At 47.2% G+C, this 22207-nt stretch overlaps 1 protein-coding gene across 1 annotated transcript in view; it reads left to right on the forward strand.

Annotated features, from left to right (window-relative positions):
* Positions 1–668: 668 nt before the first annotated feature.
* Positions 669–22207, forward strand: part of LOC119972898 (laminin subunit alpha-3-like) — a 412206-nt gene continuing 390667 nt past the window's right edge. Inside the window, 2 exon segments of the mRNA XM_038810443.1 lie at positions 669–984; positions 9279–9431. Coding sequence (XP_038666371.1) covers positions 730–984; positions 9279–9431 — 408 coding nt within the window. The 5' untranslated portion in view covers positions 669–729.

Genomic DNA, 22207 nt, shown 5'->3' on the forward strand with positions numbered 1-22207 from the left:
GAGAGAGAGAGTGTGTGAGAGACAGACAGAGAGAGAGTGTGTGAGAGATAGAGTGTGTGAGAGACAGAGAGAGAGAGAGTTTGAGAAACACAGAGAGTGTGTGAGAAACACAGAGAGAGAGAGTGTGAGAGACAGAGAGAGAGAGAGTGTGTGAGAGACACAGAGAGAGAGTATGTGAGAGACACAGAGTGTGAGAGACACAGAGAGAGAGAGTGTGTGTGAGAGAGACACAGCGAGAGAGAGAGAGTGTGAGAGACACAGAGAGAGTTTGTGAGAGACAGAGAGTGTGTGTGAGAGACAGAGAGAGAGAGAGAGAGAGAGTGTGAGAGAGAGACAGAGTGTGAGAGAGACACAGACAGAGTGAGAGACACAGAGAGAGAGAGTGTGAGAGACACAGAGAGTGAGAGACAGAGAGAGAGTGTGTGAGAGACAGAGAGAGAGAGAGAGAGAGTGTGTGAGAGAGACACAGAGAGAGAGAGTGTGTGAAAGAGAGAGTGTGTGAGAGAGACAGAGAGAGAGAGAGAGAGTGTGTGTGAGAGACAGAGAGAGAGAGAGAGTGTGTGAGAGACACAGAGAGTGAGAGACAGAGAGAGAGTGTGTGAGAGACAGAGAGAGAGAGAGAGTGTGTGAGAGAGACACAGAGAGAGAGAGTGTGTGAAAGAGAGAGTGTGTGAGAGAGAGAGAGAGTGTGTGAGAGACAGAGAGAGAGAGAGAGGCAGACTGTGGAAGATGGCGAGAGGAGAGGGGGCAGCTCTGTTCCTCGCCGCTGTCCTGCTCCAGACCGGACAGCTCGCCCCCAGCCCGGAGGCGCCAGACAAAGTCAACGGCTTCAGCCGCCACCCGCCTTACCTCAACATCGCGCCGGGCTCCAAGATCGCGGCCACGGCCACTTGCGGCGAGGACGGATCGGCCAGGCCGAGGCTGGACCTTTACTGCAAACTGGTGGGAGGACCAGCTGCCGGACTGTCCAGCCAGACCATTCAGGTACTCTGCTCCCTGCTAGCCCCCCCCCCCCCCCCGGGCAGGGCATCCCCCCCCCCCCCCCCCCCAAACCCGGGGCAGGTTCCACTCAATACTTCCCCACTGAAGGAAAATGCAGATTCATTAATTCCATAGCTCTTTTCAAAGGGCCAACAGAAAGGAGATGGGCCGAACGGCCACTTTCTGCGCTGTATAATTCTGCCATTAAGTCTGTGCGTTTGCAAACTTCTAGAAGTTTATATTAAATTTGGATACACTTCATGGTTTGATGCATTGATTTTACTTTCTGAGATCAGTTTGTTGATTGTTAAAACCATTCAGTAAAAATCCCGTTGAACAAATAGTGCGGGAACTATTCATGTGGATGGGAGGCTGCTGTGCCCATCCCAGCCTCCCTGAACAGGCGCCGGAATGTGGCAACGAGGGGTTTTCACAGTAACTTCATTGAAGCCTACTCGTGACAATAAGCAATTTTCATTTTCATTTTTCATTCGATTATACCCCAGTTTACACCCAGAGACTCTCCACACACCATCCCAACACCCGATCCCAACACCCGTGTAATGTTACACTGCAGAAACAGGACAACTCTGCAACTCCACCGCACTGAACACATTCACTGAACGGAATTAACAGCTAGGCTTGTAAACGAAGTATGCAGCATGTGGAGTAATAGTTTAAATTAACACAACCTTAGTCTGCTTCAGTATTTGCAGTTTTATTTTACAATTTAATGTCCAAGCTGAAAGTGCTAAGCATATGCATCAGCATCGGTAAAGAAATAAAACCAGGTTTTATTTGCTTGAGGCTGGTACCTTTCATCAGAACGCCTCCCTGATCTGACACCGAACCATTAACCAGTTCTGTTTCTGCTTCCAGCAATGTCCGTTCAAGTTTTTAATTATTTGGCCATAACTAAATATTCAACTAAAATTTGGGTTTGACTGTCGCCTGTTTTGTTGACCTAATTGCAGGTGGACTTTGAAACATAGAATTCCTACAGTGCAGAAGGAGGCCATTCGGCTCATCGAGTCTGCACTGGCCCTCTGAAAGAGCACCCAATCTCCCCCACTCCCCTGCCCTAGCCCCATAACCCCACCTAATTTGCACATCTTTTAATTTTGTTTTCCAATTAAGGGTCAATTCAGCGTGGCCAATCCACTTGCCCTGCCCATCTTTGGGTTGTGGGGGTGAAACCCACGCAGATGGAGGAAAATGTGCAAACTCCACACAGACGCAAGGTTGACATCGAAACTTGGTGCCGTGAGGCAGCAGTGCTAACCACTGCGTCCCCATGCTGCTCCTAACCTGCACATCTTTAAACACTAAGGGGAAATCTAGCATGGCCAATCCACCCAACCTGTACATCTTTGGACTGTGGGAGGAAACCCACGCAGACACGGGGAGAAAGTACAAACTCCACACAGTTGCCCCAGGCTGCAATTTAACCTGGGTCCCTGGTGCAGTGATGCACCATTACTAACCACTGTGCCACTGTGCCGCCCATTGCCACCGTGCCCCCCATTGCCACCGTACCCCATGAAGGGTGGAATCCTCCCATTTTGAGACTGATGTGGCGGGGCAAAAACGCTGAGTGTTTCCCGTTTGGGCGGCTGGCAGGAAATGACACCAATTCTTTCGGCCCTGATCTCATTATTTATGCACCGGGGGCTTCATGTTCTCTTCAATGACAGGGCAGGCCTGGATGAAGTATAATCCGACTCCCTGAGGACGTTGCAGACGGCCTCAATTCTGAACTCAGGAGGGAGCCTCGGGCATTGTTCAGGTGAATCCCGACATCTGCATGTCACATTGCTCTGAACGTGTTCCTTGCTGCCATGTTTCACCACCAGCATCACGGAGAATCCGGTGTGGGAGTTCGGACCTTCATTTGCATCTCAGAACAGGATATAAATAAGGTTCACCATGTCCTCTGGTAGGTTTCTGACCCTCCATGGTGGGCAGCAGCGGAAGGTCCCACTGTAAATTCACATCGGCGTGTAACTGATTACTGGCCCTCTCGCCATATTCTCACGCTATTCCCACCATCAAACACGCCGGCGGGGGCTTGGGATAATTCTGCCTAAAGTTTCTCTCTCATTATTATGTATAAGAAATGGAGAGAATCTACCAGTGTGTTTGGTGTGAGTTTAAACTGCTCCTCTGTGTCCTGTTGTCCCCAGGTCCACTGCTCCTTGACCTTGGAGTGGTGGAACATTTAGGGCTCAGAGCTAGATCACATGATGGGTCAAATCACATGATTGGGTTGGGTTACACAATCAGTTACATGAGTGGGTCACCACATGCTCGATCACACAATCGGGACACAGTGGATTACACGATGGATCACTGGATTACATGATCAATCACATGATTAGATCACAGGATAAATCGCCACAGTTATGTCCCATGATGGATCACATGATTGGAGCTCATGCTGGATCACATGGTAGATAACAGGATAGGTTACATGGTGGGCCACATGATTGGGTCACTGAGTTGTGTTTTATGGGGTACACTTTGGGCATATGATTGGATCACAAAGAGTCACCTGGTCAGTCACATGAGTGAATAACATGATTGGGTCACACAATGTGTCATTTGTTGGTCGCATGATGTGGTACACAAATGGGTATATGATGGGATACATGTGGGGTTCTGGTCACAATTTGCACTGAAGCAGTGACCGTAGAAAACATTTCAAAGCCCCTTGTGTAACACTTAGGTTGAGTGAGGTAATTTCATCAGTGTATCAAATAGCTTTTGTCAGAAATATTAAAAATTCAGTTTCTCGTATTGATGTAATTGAATGTTTCTGTCAGGTTCTGGTAACATATCACTGGAAAGTGACACCGCAGGGTAGAGTGATCAAGGGAAGGCTTGAGGAAGTGTTGAAAGAGTGGGCAGGAATTTTGGGGTGACAAAGTACCCAAGAGGGGATAATGAAGGTGGTCTGGCTGAGTGACAGGAAGGAAGCGAACCGGAGGTAATGGTTCAAGAGGGATCAAAAGAAGGAAAAAATGGTTGGAAGGAATGGGCTCAGGATTGGAATGGAAGCCAATCACACCAACCTCTTCCAACATTTCTCGGTTGTTCAAATGAATTGGGCTTTCCTTTTCCCTACTCCCTTCTAGCTGATCTAATCCTAACTAGAGACTGTCCTCTAATGGCTTCTTTCTCAGAGCCTTCCATTGGTGTTATCCCAAGGAATTATCCTTGGCTGCTTCCTATTCTTTATGTTCCGTTTTCCCATCAATGACGCATCCAAACACATGACTCTGGGTTCTACATCTACACTGACAACATCTCTCTCAATCTCTCCACTGCTTCGAAATATTAGACAACAACTTTTCCTAGCTGGGCCGCAGTTTCCTTTAATTAAACATTGGGAATACTGCAGCCATTGTCATTGGTCCAGTCACAAACTCCATTATTTCACTACTGATTGCATTCCTTTACCTGGTCATTGTCTGAGAATAAACTGGACTATTCACAACCTCAGCCTCCGAATCAACCTGTAGCTGATTCTCCAACCCATACCCCACCTATAATATCTCCAATTTCCATCTCTGCCTGGGGGTGGAAATTGGGCCCGGGCGAACTGTTTAGAAGGTCCGGAGGAGGAGAAAGCTCCTTTTACACTGTGTCTCGGTGCTTCGAGTAGCCCCCGTCACTGTTCCCATCCCGGTCAATGTCCACCTGTTGCAAATGGGCGGTGTCAGTAGTAGGTTTTAAAACCTTTGAAGATTTGAAGGGGGCCCTGGGTGCTGGATCTATCCAAGATACGGTGCATCTCATCACCTGTACTGGAGAACAATTGGGCATTGCCGGGATGATGAAGGCCCCCATATTGTACGGTCACCAGGAGGCCCAATTGCCTTTAATATTGGTTAATGGGGACAGGCCTAGTTTGTTGGGCTGTGATTGGCTCCATCATCTACACTTAAATTGGAGCCAAATTCTACAGGTCAGCTCGGGTGGTCTTTGTGCTGTTTTGGGGAAGTTTCCCGAGGTGTTGCACCCAGGGCGCAGCACCATCAGAGGGGCGATAGCAAGGATTCATGCCGACCCTTTGGCCCAGCCTAGATTTTGCCGGGGTCTGCCCTGTTCCGTACCCTTTAGTTGGCAAAGTTAATGTGGAGTTGGATCGTCTGGAAGCATTGGACATAATCCGACCTGTTCATTTTGCCGATCGGGCCACTCCCATTGTTCCTGTCCTCAAGCCAGATGGCTCCGCCCGCATTTGTGGAGATTATAAATTAACCGTGAATACCGCTTCCTGCCTGGGAAAATATCCGTTCTGCGAATAGAAGATACACATGTAGTTACCGGAATTCCCCTGCGGAGCGTCTGATGGGTCGTCATCTACGGACCAGATTGCGGTTGATGTTGCCCAACACCGGGACAAAAGTGCGCAAGGTGGAGGATCTTCAGACCAAGGTTCCGCATGCCAAGCATCCGGTTCGTGTTTCTGTTCCGGGCTACTGGTATGCTCATGGTGACCGCTGCGGTTGACCGGGCTGACCTTGTATCGCCTGCAAGTGGCGAGGCCAACAAGTGAAGCACCAGCCACATGGACCATCTTAGGGTCAGGTGCCCGGAGGCGCGCCCCCTGGGCGGTTCCTCCGACAGCCTTGCAGATCCTGTCGGACCCCCCAAGACGTTTCTGCCCCCACTGTGGCATATGGCGGCCATGCCTTTCTGCCGTCTCCCCGTTGGACTCTGATTCGGAGATGGACTCGACTCACCCTGGCGGCGGGTGTCGCCCCCCCCCCCCCCACCCCCCCACCCCCGCCGATATCACAGGTGCCCGAGATTCCCCTGCTGGTCTGGACAGAAGAGGCGCACCACGCTCCACTACTTGTCATCTGACCCTCCGCCGTCTGTTACTGTTGAGGGTGAACCATGTATTAACAGACGCTGGCATCCGCCTTCGCCTCCAGCCTCCCCGTCGCGACCCCCATGCGTGTGTGACAGCGTCGCCATGGATTCGGGGGGGGAATGCCATGACCTGGATTTAAGCAGGTCATGGGACACTTATGAGACTGGGGGATTGATATTCCCAAACGGGGAACACACACTCCCCCACTGAGGGTGGGGTGGGGTGGGGTGGGGTGGGGTGGGGGGCTGGGGGGGGAGCTTCTACATCCTGTATAAAACTGGAGGGCCACGAACTTGAAGCTGTCTCCTGTAGTAGAGTAATTGCTCTGTACCCTTGTTTTGTTGCAATAAACCTTTTTTCCTTTTTGATTCAACCTGATTTGCTCGGTGTGGACTCCTTATAATAGGAAGAGTGTTCATGTGCAGCCTGAATGCCAGTAAAAACCTGTTGGATTAAATAACCTCATCCGTGTTGTATGTAATTTTATATAATTATTGAATCGATGTAAGTCTACAGAATTGTTATTTTAATTAAGGCTTTTTAATCAGTGGAGTGGTATTTGTTGCAGAAATTGCCCTGAGCGTTTTGTGCGAAATTATATTTAAATTAAATTCTGCCAATATGTTTTGAAGTCAGAAGTCTAATTAGATACATTTTGAAAGTGAATGTGATTAAACTGTTGTGAGGTTTTGGGTAATGCAGTGAATGACTAGGCAGGGAGCTCATCCACAAGAAAAGGAATTTAGTTTATAAGTAATTAACATGTCAATGTTTTATTGTGAGTTTTAGTATGTTTGGAAATGTGGTGAGAATGAATATTTTCATTTGGTGGCTGCTTCCTTCGTTGTGAAGGGTAGGAGTTTACTGGTGTATTGTACATGTCTCTCTTTTTTAGAAGTGAGATTTTTGGCTTGGAGTATTCTGTATAATGGTCATTCGTCAGTCATACATGTCTGTTACATTGGATAACAGTTTCCAGTTGAGAAGGGTGCCTCGCCATTCACCTGAGGAAGGAGCTGCGCTCCGAAAGCTTGTGTTTGAATCAAACCTGTTGGACTTTAACCTGGTGTTGTAAGACTTTTATACAATAAAGTACAATATACAAAAGCCTCAATCATTCACATGCAGCAGAACAGGTGTGAAAATGCAACAACTCCCAGTAACTCGCCGTGTGTACTTGGTTCTGTAGCTCTGTAAAAATCCTACATACCTGTGCCTTCATTCGAAGGTTGCACCTCACTTTCAGGAGGCACCAGATCTAGCCAACAATACAATGGGCGTCATGATAACATCTGCCCTGATTGGATTAACCCGAAGATTACACCGTAGAAGTACTACTGCAAAGCAGATGCAAGCATGAAGGTGTCCATCTGGGTAGACAGAGTTCACAGGCTCCAGAGAATCCCCACAGTGGATAAGGAGGCATTTCAGCCCATCGAGTCTGCACCAACCCTCTGAAAGAGCTCCCCGCCTAGGCTCACTCCCTCGTCCTATCCCATAACACCAATCTAACCTGCACACATTGAGACAATAAGAGGAAATTTTATCCTGGCCAGTCCACCTAACTTGCACATCTTTGGACTGTGGGAGGAAACCGGAGCACCCGGAGGAAACCCGCGCAGACACGGGGAGAACGTGCAAACTCCACAGGTCAGAATTGAACCCAAGTCTTTGGCACTGAGGCAGCAGTGCTAGCCAATGTGTCACCATGCCATTAGTGGCACAAGACAACCAACACAGGCAAGCCTAGTAAGATGTGCAGGCTGGGTGGATTGGTGATGATCAATAGGTTACAGGGATAGGGCGGGGGAGTGGGCCTAGGTAGAGGGGTGGCGCAGATTCAATGGGCTGAATGGCCTCCTTCTGCACTGTAGCGGTTCTGTAGATTCTATATTGGAAGGGCTGCCATTTCATCCACACACCAAGCAAATGTCCAGCTTTTAACACTGTATGTAAGGCACGTAGGCCATTGGAAGCATCAAAGCAGAGAGCAAAGACCAAGACAAGTGGTTTGACATTATGACAGGCTACAAACAGAAGCCGTACAGGTGCAGAATTCCAAACAACCAAGAGCCCGATCTAATCAATGGCAGGGTAAGATCCACAAAATGTCTATCCACGCAAAATCATTTAATGATGAGAATAACCAGAAACCAGAACATTGAAACACAAAGTGAGCCAACATTCAGCACAGCGAACATGTAAGCACACACTGGTACCAACAGATGATATGGATATGCCCAGAGACAGATGCAGGGTCAGGATCATCTGTATGCAAATCTGGATACCGGTACAATCATCCTTCCATTTCATAAACTGAAATATTTTTGTCAGCTAAAATGTCAACTGATGGCTCATCAAACAATGCCAAACTCCGCGTACGATGGCTGGAATCCATTACACTCAAATCTAACTCTGTTCACCCCAGATATGTTACATTGTGGACACCAGACCTGTCCTTGGTCACCATCCGCAGTATTGTCAGGACAATGACAGAGGTCAAAGACCACAGGTGCATCATTGGAAAAGTCCATCTAACTCTGCAATGCAGTTCATCAGCTGACGGGCTGATCATCGTAATGTGACCAAATATGTACCTCCATTCTGAATGTGCAACCTTCATCATATTTCAGAAACCATACAGAATTACCATTCAGGAGACAAATACATGAATAGGATGGGAATAGAGGGATACGGACCCAGGAAGTGTAGAAGATTTTAGTTTAGACGGGCAGCATGGTCGGCACGGGCTTGGAGGGTCGAAGGGCCTGTTCCTGTGCTGTACTTTTCTTTGTTCTTTGTTCTTTGGAAGAGTGTACAACCCTCTCCAGTCATCACTTGTTGATACTCCCAGGAGTGCAAGATGCACTGATTTGAAAAGCAGGGGAAGATGAAAGATGCCCCTGACCTGCACATGGGTAACAAATTGCCCAAGCTGATCATTGAGTACAACACCAACAGGTGGCATCTGAAATCATCGGCATATGCTTAGAACCGAGATCGTACTAAATACGCTCAGCAAATGGCACAGATTCTCACACACTTACCCCAAATTAAATGCAATGTCACAAGTACTCAGTCTCATGCACGCGTCCATACCCACAAAGATCAGAAAGAGATAAAGGTCACAATTACAGATTATAGTGATCTCCGTCTCTGATTTGTGAATGGCCATCTTCTGCAAGTGACAATAATGCAATTGAGATCAATGTCAAAGAGGAACAAGCCTCAAAGCTGTGATGCCTCTTGTGTCTCTCTCGATTTATTATTTTAAATACAATACTTTAAGTGTTTGGGCCTAACTTAGTTTCAGTCGGTGGTGCTGAGAACCAAGTTGTTTCTTTGGATTTTCAGAATTAAACAGTGGTCTGAATTTGAACCTTTATATTAATCCTTCCTTTCGTTCCTCTTTTAGGGGCAATTCTGCGATCACTGTTTGTCCGATGATGCGTATAAAGCTCACTCAATCACCAATGCCATCGATGGTACTGAACGCTGGTGGCAAAGTCCACCTCTTTCACGTGGGCTGCAGTACAATCAAGTCAATGTCACTCTGGATTTTGGGCAGGTTGGTAACTGGTATCTGGAGATGTTTATTCATATTTGGCTGATACATCTGTTATTTCCACACCAACCCTTTTGAATATTATATCTGGGAGCCTGACATTTGGAAGGATGTGAAGTCTTGGCGAGCGTGCAGAATGGCAGCAGGGATGTGGAGTTCAGTTATGTGGATGGATTTGAGAGGCTGGAAATTGTTCTCTTTACAGAAAGGCACGGTTATGAGGAGACTTCATTGAGGTGCTCCACGTTATGAGGGATTTTGATAGAGTAAATATCAACAAATAGTTTCCAGTAGTAAGAAGGTTGACAATCAGAGGACACAGGTTTACGGTGACTAGCAATCAAACCAGAAGGAGAGATGAGGCATTTGTTTAATGCCCCGAGTTGTTGTGATCTGGGATACACTTCCTTAATAACGGAAACCGATTCAATTATAACTTTAAAGGGAGTTGGATAAAAACTTGCAAAGGAAAATGTGCATAGCTGTGGGGAAAGGAGTGAACAGGAGCTAGCACAAACCCGATGGGCTGATTGGTTACCTCTTGTGCTGTCAGATTTAATGATGGTGGTGATTGGCTGAAGTGGCAGCCTTATTTTCCAACAAGTTGATACAGTACTTATTTTAAAATCTAAAATTCTTCTTTGCAGACCCCACTCCTGGTCCCGTGAAAGATCCTGGGCGGCCTTCCTACTGCAGTCCCACCCACCCTAACCTGTCTGTAATTTGACTTGGGGCAGGCAAGGCTTAGGGCGGCCTGTTTGCCCTCATCTGAATTCAGGTTCCAAGTCACCATTTAAAAAAATAGAATCCAACCTTACTGTACACACACAAGTGAAACTTTGCCGTTACCTCCAGCGTAACATATCGTCATTGGTTAAAGCAGTAAATATTTTATTTATACCTACATTCATACATTTGTGCATATATAACATAAATCCACACCATACAAATGTAACACTTTGCACTCTGCCATTAAAGCACATCAGTGAAAATAAATAAAAACAGCAAGTTAAATTTACAATGTTATTTAGTAAGCACAGATTTTCCTGGCAATAGGCATTCTTAAGTGCCAGCCCATAGGGAGCCTTTCAAATTGATGATATGAAGAATGAGAGGCGTCAAAAATGGCCTGAGCTTTCCTCTTAACTGTATTGTTAAATAAATGATCAAGCTGTGTCTCCTGTCGACCAATGATTTTACCCAGTGTTGACAATTCTGACCAGCTGACCTTTGCATTTCACACTCTGGTTACCATGCCAGATTGTCACAGCCACAATTTTGAGGCTGATGGGATGGATAGGAGGGAGCCTAGCAGTTACCCGGCTTGGGTTTTGTGGGGGGGGGGGGGAGGGGGGGGAATGGCGGGTGGGGCATCTTCCTAAAGTGCTCCCTTTCCACATCGTTTCTTTCCCCAAGGTCTGCCCCCTGTGGGTTCTCTGTTCAACTCCAACCTCTCCATCAAAGACATCCAGCTCAATCTTCCCAATCTCCCCGGCCTCGCCTCACCTTCCCGCCATCAGACCCCGACACTTGCCTGATCCTGCATTCTGGAATTTAGAAATCTGGGTCTGTGTGTCCTCCCAGCCCTGGCACCTGCTGCCAATGGCGCTACTCAGACTACAGGCTGTCCACCAATCAGGTTGTCCCCCAGCTCTGAGGTGAGACTTCTGTCCAAGTGAGGGGCGGAGATTGAGATTTATGTTTATAGTGTGTGACGTACAGAAATCCTCAATTACAATAATAAGGAGAAATAATCAGTTGGCTGCAGGGCTCCAAGCATACAGACGGCAGAAAGCACCAGCCTGCAAACCTCACAAATAAACCCCCCAAAAAATCAATGATGGGGCAAAAGATTGAAGGGAGGTCATCCCGGTATATTTTGATTGCAGGAACAGCGGGGGGGGGGGGGCAGACAGAATGCGTGAAGAGCAGCTCTTCCAATCACACAGTCTGTCTCGAACATGTAGCTACTTCAGCTCGTCCAATCACAGGTGCCCTCCCTTCTGTTTTTTTTCCTGATCTTGCCCAGTTATCTTGCTAGGAAGTCCTGTTTTCCTGGGCAGCACCATGGCCCGGATGTTGGGCAGGATCCCATCCTGCTCCCAGTGGTTTGTTGATCTCCTCGTCATTGTGGATGTCTAGGTGCAGGTGGCAGAGTTGATGCAGGTCATCTTCCTGTCCAGCAGTGCATTGCCTGCCAGGTCCACAATCTCAACAGCAGTCAGGTAGACTAGGGCTCTGGCCTTATAATAATAATAATAATAATAATCGCTTATTGTCACGAGTGGGCTTCAATAGTTACTGCGAAAAGCCCAGAGTTGTCACATTCCGGCGCCTGTTCGGGGAGGCCGGTACGGGAATTGAACCCGTGTTGCTGGCCTTGTTCTGCATTACAAGCCAGCTGTTTAGTTCACTGTGCTAAACCAGCCCACTTGATCCTTGAGCATTGTGATCCTTCCTTTTGTGCCTCTTTTAGGGGCAATTCTGCGATCTGTTTTTTTTCACAGCTTTGAGGCTTGTTCCTCTTTGACATTGATCTCAATTGCATTATTGTCACTTGCAGAAGATGGCCATTCACAAATCAGAGACTGAGATCCTTGAGCACTGTGCTGTAGCTGATGGGTGCGTCTGACAGGAAACAAGAGACTGACTCTGGAGGAACAGGCTTTGTCTTTGGCCTGAGTAGGTAGCAGACACTGAGAACGGCTGTTTGTCAGGGAAGATCACAATAAGAAGTCTTACAAGTCCAGGTTAAAGTCCAAGACTTCTTACTGTGCCCTCCCCAGTCCAACGCCGGCACCTCAACATCATGTCAGGGAAGAGCCACTTAGGACTCTGCACCCTTCTGTCCTGAGCTCGATCCCCTCCTGGAGGTGGCTTGCTGGGGGTATCCACCAATAACTGTGATTGGGCCTAGCTTCAACTGGAATGGGCGTGTGGGTGTGTCTGTATGGGTGCATGTGTCTGGTTGTGTCCCCCAGCATAGAGCAAGGTGGTAGAGAGGTATCGTGTGGATCCATTATATTAAGTATTATTCAGTAACGTGGTACTTTGACCTGTGATATCTAACAAAGTGTCTATAAATTGGAATTGAGGCGCAATGGTGTTATTGATCTTGCACAGTGAGGAAATGTTCAAGTAAGTTGTCATTGAAGCTCAATTAGCTTAGAGTTGAAATTCTTGATTAGATATGCCATTGAACCTCATTCCTTTTGTAAAGCATTTTCTGTAGATTTATTCCTTTGTTCCAAAGCCCTGTGATTGCTCTTTTATTGCACTAAGTAATTGGAATTCGAAACGAGTCTGAACTTAGCGTCTTGTTGTAAATTGGGAACCATATTAAGAATCGGAATTTGAAAAAACAATGCCAAGGAACTACTGAAGATTAGTATCTAGAATTCCTGAAAAGGAGCCCCTCTAAACCAAATAATTGCTCCTGAAAGTCAAAAAGTATTCCTCAAGCTGTTCAAAAAAAAAGTTATTTGGAATCCTGGTGGATGCAGATTTAAGATAATCGACAAAAAAAGAACAGGAAAGCAGGAAACCTTTTAAACACAGCGGGTTGATGATCTATGATCTGGAATGTTCTGTCTGGAGGGGCTGGTTTAGCACAGTGGGCTAAATAGCTGGCTTGTAAAGCAAACCAAGGCCAGCAGCGCGGGTTCAATTCCCGTACCAGCCTCCCCGAACAGGCGCCGGAATGTGGCGACTAGGGGCTTTTCACAGTAACTTCATTTGAAGCCTACTTGCGGCAATAAGCGATTTTCGTTTTCAAAGGCCGGTGGAAACAAATTCAATAGGAGCTATCAAAAGGGAATTGGATAACTATGTAGAGGCAAAAGGTCAGCAGGCCTAGGCGAAAAAGCAGGTTGAGTTGGACCAATAGTACCTCTTTCAAATAGCTTGGGCACGATGGGCTGAAAGGTATTGCAGTATAACTAAATCATTGTGTTAATTAGTGAAACATGCTAAGATATGCAACTGATTTGGTTCCAACCACTGAATTTTGATATGATGTTTGTATCACTGTTGCTTCACAGCGCCAGGGTCCCGGGTTCGATTCCCGGCTTGGGTCACTGTCTGTGCAGAGTCTGCATGTTCTCCCCATGTCTGCGTGGGTTTCCTCCGGGTGCTCCAGTTTCCTCCCACAGGTCCCGAAAGACGTGCTTGTTAGGTGAATTGGACATTGTGAATTCGCCCTCTGTGTACCCGAACAGGCGCCGGAATGTGGCGACGAGGGGATTTTCACAGTAACGTCATTGCAGTGTTAATGTAAGCCTACTTGTGACACTAATAAAGATTACTATTATTATAATAAGTAGCTTTGAAGAATAATTTGGAAGCAGAATTGTAAATCATGTTTGTAAATCATAAGCATTCATGACTTCTAACCTACTCTCAGTTTACTTACAATTGTACAATATTAGAATGAATAGTTTTCTTAAATTCCAATTTGCCACACCAAACAACCCTTTCTGTCTCCATTCCTAGTGTGTGTTTTAAGAACACAGATAACTACACTTATGTACTTTTGTTTGCTTGTTGAAATATTTGGAGGTTCATAATAATTGTTAAACCTGGGATGTAAGAATAACTCTCCAGGCACGATTTAACAGGAAAAATCAGAATTTGGTTTTGGGCACCTTTAGCAGGATGTTTATCAGCGCCTGCAGTACCGGGAACGATCCCACTATCAGACGGGAATTTCTGGCCTTGGCGAGGAATATCCCACCGAGACTGAATTAACATAATTTCCGAGATCGGGCGCCATTTTTAAATGCTGCCCCGATCCCTCGACCCCTACTGAGGTCGCTGGACTCCCCCAATGCCCCAACTTACTTGTTACGGGGTTCTCGAACTCCCCCTCGCCCAACCTCATGAGGGCAGGGCGCCCCAGGGCCCGATCCCCGGCCTGGGTAACCTGCCACCTGAACACTACAAGCCTGGCACCCTGGTAGTGCCCCTGCCAGCCAGGCAGTGCCATGCTGGCAGTGCCAAGATGCCCGGGTGCCAGCGGGTAATACCCTGCCCAGAGCCCAACCACCCGAGGGCCTCCAATGGTCTGAGACCCCCCCTCCCCCGTTGCCATTACATCTGGGGTTCACGTTCTGGATCCCGCACAGTGAAAGTGAGATTCAGATCGCGATGTCTCGCTAGAACTCTCGAGGAGTCCTGAGTGTCGCAGATCTTGCGCGGAGCCTCTCGCGAGATTTAAGGCCGTGTTGCGCCCCGGACCGAGTGGGACGAGACCGTACGATCGCGTCGTCGCCTATTCGGTTCCTCTTCATCTGAATAAAATATTAATCCAACAATGCCAACTTACATGTAGCACTTTTAATGTAACTTTCAGAGCAATAGAACAAAATTGGCCAATCCTTGCTTCAAACGGCTTTGCTGCTGGGTTATTTTACACTGACTCAATCACACTTCATGGGGAAGTGTATACTCTCACATACAAACACATTGTCCACAGGCCACTTTGGCAAAGTACATTTTAAATCATCCGTGACAAAGGATATCCTTGTATTGGAAGCAGTGCAGTGAAGGTTGACTCCTGGGATTAATTGTCAAGTTCCAAGGCATTTCACAGGAGCAAATTTAAAACAAAATCTGATATTGAGTCACATAAGGAGATGGCCGGGATTCTCCGATCTGAGATTCCCCCCCCCGCCACCGCTGCCAGCTAGAACGGAGAATCTGGCCCTCAGCCAAAGTTCCATTCATTGGAACGAGGACCAGAGAATTCCAGCGTCCTGGACGGATGGAGAATTCCGACCGTTGGGTCAGATGACCAAAGACTTGGCCAAAGATAAGTTTTAAGGAGTTTAAAGCAGGCAAGTGAGAGAATCATAGAATCTACAGTGCAGAAAGAGGCCATTCGGCCCATCAAGTCTGCACCGGCCCCTGATAGAGCACCCTACCTAAGCCCACGCCTCCACCCTACCCCTGTAACCTAGTAACCCCACCGAACATTTTGGACACTAAGGGGCAATTTTTCATGGTCAGTCCACCTAATCTGCACATTTTTGGACTGTGGGAGGAAACCGGAGCATCCGGAGGGCAGCAGGCACATGGGAACACCACCACCTGCAAGTTCCCCTCCAAGCCATTTGCCATCTTAACATAGAACATACAGTGCAGAAGGAGGCCATTCAGCCCATCGAGTCTGCCCTCACTTCCACACTATCCCTGTAACCCAATAACCCCTCCTTTTTGGTCACTAAGGGCAATTTATCATGGCCAATCCACCTAACCTGCACGTCTTTGGACTGTGGGAGGAAACCGGAGCACCCGGAGGAAACCCACGCAGACACGGGGAGAAGGTGCAGACTCCGCGCAGACTGTGACCCAGCGGGGAATCGAACCTGGGACCCTGGAGCTGTGAAGCCACAGTGCCATCCACTTCTGCTACCGTGCTGCCCAATCTTGACCTGGACTATGTCGCTGTTCCTTCACTGAATCTGCCTCAAAGTCCTGGATAACAGTGAGTGTCCCTACACCAGGAGGCTCAATTCTACCTTTTCAAAGACAACTACGGATAAACAACCTACGCCGGCATTGCCTGCGTCACTCAAAATCCATGAAAGAATAAGAAAAAAGCCAAAATTGTATTGGGATAGTCATGTTTAGCGGTAAAGAAAAGGCACAAATGAGGGTTTCAGCAGCGGATGAGCTGATGCAGAGATGGAGTCAGGCAACAGAGGTGGTCTTAATGGTGATGCAAGTATGTTAGCAGTGGAGTCATTGACTTAAGTTCATAGAATCATAGAATTTACAGTGCAGAAGGAGGCCATTCAGCCCATTGAGTCTGCACCGGCCCTTGGAAAGAGCACCCCATTTAAGCCCACACTTTCAACTTATCCCTGTAACCCAGTAACCCCACCAACCTTTTTGGAAACTGGGGGCAATTTAGAATGGCCAATCCACCTAACCTAACCTTTGGATATTGATGAGATCATCAATTCACGCGACACGTGGTTAGAAGCGAACAGTGGTTTTAATTGTCTTACAACAGAGCCTGCCTGTAACGAGATGAACTCTAGAAGAACTGGCAGGCAGGCTCACAACAGCAACCTTTACACTTCCGGTTAGGGGGAGGAGCCATGGGTGGAGCCATGGGCGGAGCCCAGTACAAGCTCCAGATTTAGACAGATTATTGATCGGGAAGAGGGGGGGGGGGGGGTCAAAGGAGACGGACTGAAAAGTCGAGTTGAGGCCACAATCAGATCAATGATTGAACGGTGGAGCAGGTTTGAGGTTCGAATGGCCTCCTTCAGATCTTAGTTTTGTGTTATCGTTGTCTGAAGCTCACTAAGTTGTAAACAGACGGGTTTAGTTTCAGACATTCGCCAGTGATAGGGATTAAGTTGGCAGCTAGGGAATGGAGTTTGGAGTGAGGACTGAAACAATGACTTAATTCTTTCGAATATTCAATCAGAGGAAATTTCAGCTGCTTTGATAGGCAGTCTGGTAATTTAGCAACAATGATTCGACTGAGGTGGTGGTATGGTTGAGAGTTGTGAGCATGTTCATTTCAAAAACACATGTATCATTGGTTGGTGAACTGTCATAGAGTAAAAGGCTTTTCACAGTAACTTCACTGCAGTGTTAATGTACCTACTTGTGACAATAAAGATTTAAAAATTTTTTGTTATTCTGGATTGGAGCTTAGAAGAATGACAGGTGACCTTATTGTGACACTGTTGCTTCACAGCTCCAGGGTCCCAGGTTCAATTCCCGGCTTGGGTCACTGTCTGTGCGGAGTCTGCACGTTCTCCCAGTGTCTGCGTGGGTTTCCTCTGGGTGCTCCGGTTTCCTCCCACATTCCTGAAAGATGTGCTGTTAGGTGAATTGGAGATTCTGAATTCTCCCTCCGTGAACAGGCGCCGGAATGTGGCGACTCGGGGATTTTCACAGTAACTTCATTGCAATGTTAATATAAGCCTACTTGTGACAATAATAAAGATTATTATTATTAAAAGCTAACAGATAAGCAGCAACAATAGACAACACAACAGATTACATGACCACCACTCTGCCTCCTTCGTACCAGAAAACAAATGATGTGAAGCTTCGCTAATTTTCTGGGTAACTATCGGGGCTGCAGACACTTCAGCGCATATTTTAATGCTAGTTAATGAAGTGGAGTAGGAATGTCCATGGTGTAGTCTCTGCCCCATTCTGGGGGGGGGGGGGGGGGCAGCAATTTACCTGTACTTCTTTAAATCTCGGCGACTGTATTCTGTGCTCACAGTGTAGTCTCCTCTTCACTGAGGAGAACATAGATTGGATGATTGCTTTGCAGAAATTGTGCGTTTGATCTGTAAGCGTGACGTTGAGTTTCTGGCGGCTTGTGTTTTGAACTCTCTTCCTTGTTCTCTCGCTGACACTTCTGTCCTTGGCCTGCTGCATTGCTTTAGAGAAGCTCAATGTAAGCTCGAGGAACATTTCAGAATATAAACTCTGTCCCCTATTTAGTGTCTGTTTTTTAATTGCATATTTCAGGTTTTCTCTCATTCATTTTCAGCCAGCAGCAACCTGCTCTTGGCACATTTATTTGTTTCTTTGTTTGTTTTCTTGCTCTATCATCATTCCTTTTGGCATTATAAGAATAACCCTTCTATCATTCAATCTCACCTGTCTTCTACCCTATTGCAGATCCTTTTTGTTAATGTCCCACCTGTAGATTGGGTGGGCGCATGGATGACGCACGTACATACGGGATCATGTGTCAGTAATATGCAGGAGTCCTCCCCGGAGCACTGGCAGACAGCGAGTGCATGAGAGCTGCTCAGAGTGCTCAGTAACCTTTAGCCCTTAGTCACCAGTCATTGGAGCCCAGCATTTCTACATGGTGTCAGGAGTTAGCAGAATGGCACAGGGACTTTGCCTCATAGACCCACTTGTGTTGACGAAAACATTGCAGACAACTGGCAATAATTTGAAAAAGAGTGGCGTATCTACTATAGTGCCAGTTGTGGTGATATACATTAATGTATATAGTTGTCGATCGGTGCACATAGTTATTAGTGCAACTTCCAACCAGCAGGTGACGTTAGAGATGTAACATGTGATGCAAGACACCCGTCAGTTGGTAGTAAGCCGTACGAGAGGATAGTCGCACTTCGAGTAGCTCCAGGAGAATTCCCTGAATTCATTTAGTAGCCATTGTCAGTAAATTAGTTCATTCGTTATCTTTCCCCGTGTTTGTTAATAAATCATCTTTACAGTTAAACAATTATAACTTCTGTGTACATCATTACAACGGTGATATCACAGAACACAACACTGACCTATCAGATAAATCCCATAAGGTGCAGCCATTCACTTTGTTAAACTTAATGGGCCCCAAGGTCATCCACAAATTTGAATCTTGTGGGTGGGATTTACCAATCAACCCGCCGCGTGTTTTTGGTGGCGGAAGTGGCCCACCAGCGGGATTTTCTGATCCTGTTGTTGTCAACGGGAATTCCTGTTGACTTAACCTCTCATCGTCGGGAAACCCGTGTGCCTTTGGTGAGACCGGAATATCCTGCTGGCGTGATAAACAGCCGGTAAATCCCGCCCAATATCTTCCAAATGGAAGAAGAGAAAGAGGACCCCAAGATATTGTTAAAAAAGTTGAAGCACGTTTTTATGCCAGAAAAGCGCACAATATTGAATAGACACACTTTTAATACTCCAAACATTTGATGCATCCATCCACACACGAACCCCACCGGGCGATCAGTCAACGATTCCCCTTGTCCTTCGTGGTCATCATAACATTGATCATACCACATGTTACAAGGAAAGTTTTGTGAATTGATAACTGTGGTGCTTGACAGGAATGGCAATAAAGAATTGGGCACTGAGCTCTGCCCACACAATCCACAGCACAAAGATTTTCAAGACCATTGCAAACCTTCCCCATTTCACAATCTTTATCTGTTCAGACTAAAGCATTAAACCTTAGCAGGTCAGACAGATTATCTTAAAACACATTCAAATTAAGTTTAACATTAATCAGTTCAAATTAAAAGTGCCTATTTGGGAAAAGCCTTAACAATGATATGAAGCATATTTTGTCTAAATTCTAACCCTGAAGTTTGCCTTAATTTAAGAACTTTGACAAATGGAGATCTTTGGAGGAGGGAGACGGATTTTTTTGTAACATTTTTGGCAAATGTGTACAGGTTTTCTGTTTTGCAAAGGACTGATGAGACACAGAGAGGGAACATTTTATTACCGGTTAGACATTTAACAGCTGTCAGAATCATTAGCGGGTTAGATCAAAGACACATATGTCTTTGTGATAATAAAAAGTATGAGCATTTCTGCCTTGTTCCCACTTGGATCTTTCTGTTCATGGCCTGCTACAGTGTTCCATTGAAGCTCAACGTAAGCTCGAGGAACAGCACCTCATTCTTTGTCTTGGCGCTCCCCAGCCTTCTGGATTCAACATTGAACATAAAAACGTAGGAGCCGTTCAGCCTGTTAAGGCTGATCCACCATTCAAACAGATTGTGGCTGATTAATTATCTTCATGCCATTTCCCCCACTATTCCCATCAAGGGATACTTGATGTCATTAGTATCCAGATGTCTATCAATTTCTGTCTTGATCATACTCGATGATTGAGCTTCTGCAGTCTCCGTGGTAGAGAATTCCAAAGATTCACCTTCCTCCGAGTGGAGAAATTCCTCCTCATTTCAGTCTTAAATGATTGACCCCTTATTCTAAGACTGTGTCCCCTGGTTCTAGGCTCATCGGTCATGGGGAACATCCTATCCACATCTACCTTGTCACACCCTGTTAGAACTTTGTAAGTTACGATGAAGAGTCACCTCTCATTCTTAAATTCGAGAGAATATAGGCCCAATTTCCCCAATCTCTTCTCCGAAGGCAATCCCGTCATGGCAGGAATTAGTTTGGTGAATCATTGTGCACTCCCTCTATGGCAAGTACATTCTTCTTTGTGATACCCCACTGGTAACAGCCTTCCATTCTCAGAATGACCCATTTATTCCTACTTTGTTTCTATCTGTAATAAAGTTATAGAGTCATGCAGTACAGAAGAGGCCTTTTGTACCATTGAGTGTGCACCGACAAAACTAACTAAATCTACACCAATCCCACTTTCCAGCACTTGGCCCATGGCCTTGAATGTTACGACATTTCCCGTGTTCATCCAAGTACTTTTTCAAGGTTGTGAGCATTCTTGCCTCCCATACCCTCCCAGGCCGTGCATTCCAGACTCCCAACATCCGCCAAATGAAGATTTCTCCTCAAATCCCCTCTTAATCCTCCTGTCTCTCACCTTAACATTATGTGCTGGGGTGGCATGTGGCTCAGTGGTTAGCACTGGGACTATGGCACTGAGGACCCGGGTTTGATACCCACCCCGGGTCACTGTCCGTGTGGAGTTTGCACATTCTCCCCGTGTCTGCGTGGGTTTCAGCCCCACAACCCAAAGATGTGCCGGGTAGGTTGATTGACCGTACTAAATTGCCCCTTAATTGGGAAAAAGAAATAATTGGGTACTCTAAATTTATAAAAAAAGAAAAAACATTATGTCCTCTGTTATCCAATTCTTAATGTGTACTAGTATATTGTCGTCAACCTCATGTGTCCTAATTATGTTTACTAACCTGTGAGGCCTCATCAAAAGTCTTCTGAAAATCCCAGTACACCACATTTACTAATTCTCCTTTTATCTATGCTACAAATAACATCCTCAAGTAACTCACAAGATGTTTGATAAACATGGGGCGGCATTCTCTCCTACCCGGCGGGACGGGGGGTCCTGGCGTAGGGGAGTGGCGCCAACCACTCCAGGTCGGGCCTCCCCAAAGGTGCGGAATTCTCCACACCTTTGGGGGCTAGGCCCACGCGGAGCGGTTGGCACCACGTCGACTGGCGCGAAAACCCGCACCAGCGGCTTTTGAGGCCCGGCGACGGGGCTGACCGAAAGGCCTTCGCCGGTTCGCGCATGCTCGGCAGCTGCCGCTGACGTCACCACCGGCGCATGCGCGCTGGGGGATTCTCTTCTGCCTCTGCCATGGTGGAGGCCGTGGCGGCGGCGGAAGAGAAAGAGTGCCCCCACGGCACTGGCCCGCCCATCGACCGGTGGGTCCCGATCACGGGCCTGGCCACCGTGGGGGCACCCCCCGGGGTCCCATCACCCCGCGCCCCCCCAGGACCCCGGGGGCCCGCTCGTGCCGCCGACCCCGCCGCCACCTGAGGTGGTTCAAACCTCGGCGGCGGGAGAGGCCTCTCAGCGGCGGGACTTCGGCCCATCGCGGGCCGGAGAATCACCGCAGGGGCCTCACCGATCGGAGTGGTGTGATTCCCGCCCCCGCCAATTCCCGGGTGGCGGAGAATTTCTGCCACGGCGGGGGCGGGATTTCCGGCAGCCCCGGGCGATTCTCCGACCCTGCGGGGGGTCGGAGAATTTGGCCCATGATTTCCCTTTCATAAATCCATGTTGACTCTATCATTATTTTCTAGGTGTCTAGTTAACTTCATTGAAGCCTACTCGTGACAATAAGCGATTTTCATTTCATTTCATTAGCAGGCCCCCTCCTGCCACTGAGAAACACACCATGGGGGAAGGGGCACTGTAGAAAATCCCCCCCCCCCCCCCAAAGTAATTGTTTAGTTTTGCTAGCATTTCCCTATTCTTCATGATCAATTTTCCTGCCTCTGCTTGTAATTTACCCACATTTGTCCTTGCCAATCATTTCCTTTTCACAAAGCTAAAGAAGCTTCTACAGTCCGCTCCTATGTTTCTTGCCAGC

The sequence above is a fragment of the Scyliorhinus canicula genome, chromosome 10, assembly GCF_902713615.1.
Source record: "Scyliorhinus canicula chromosome 10, sScyCan1.1, whole genome shotgun sequence".
In the NCBI taxonomy this organism is placed as follows: domain Eukaryota; kingdom Metazoa; phylum Chordata; class Chondrichthyes; order Carcharhiniformes; family Scyliorhinidae; genus Scyliorhinus; species Scyliorhinus canicula.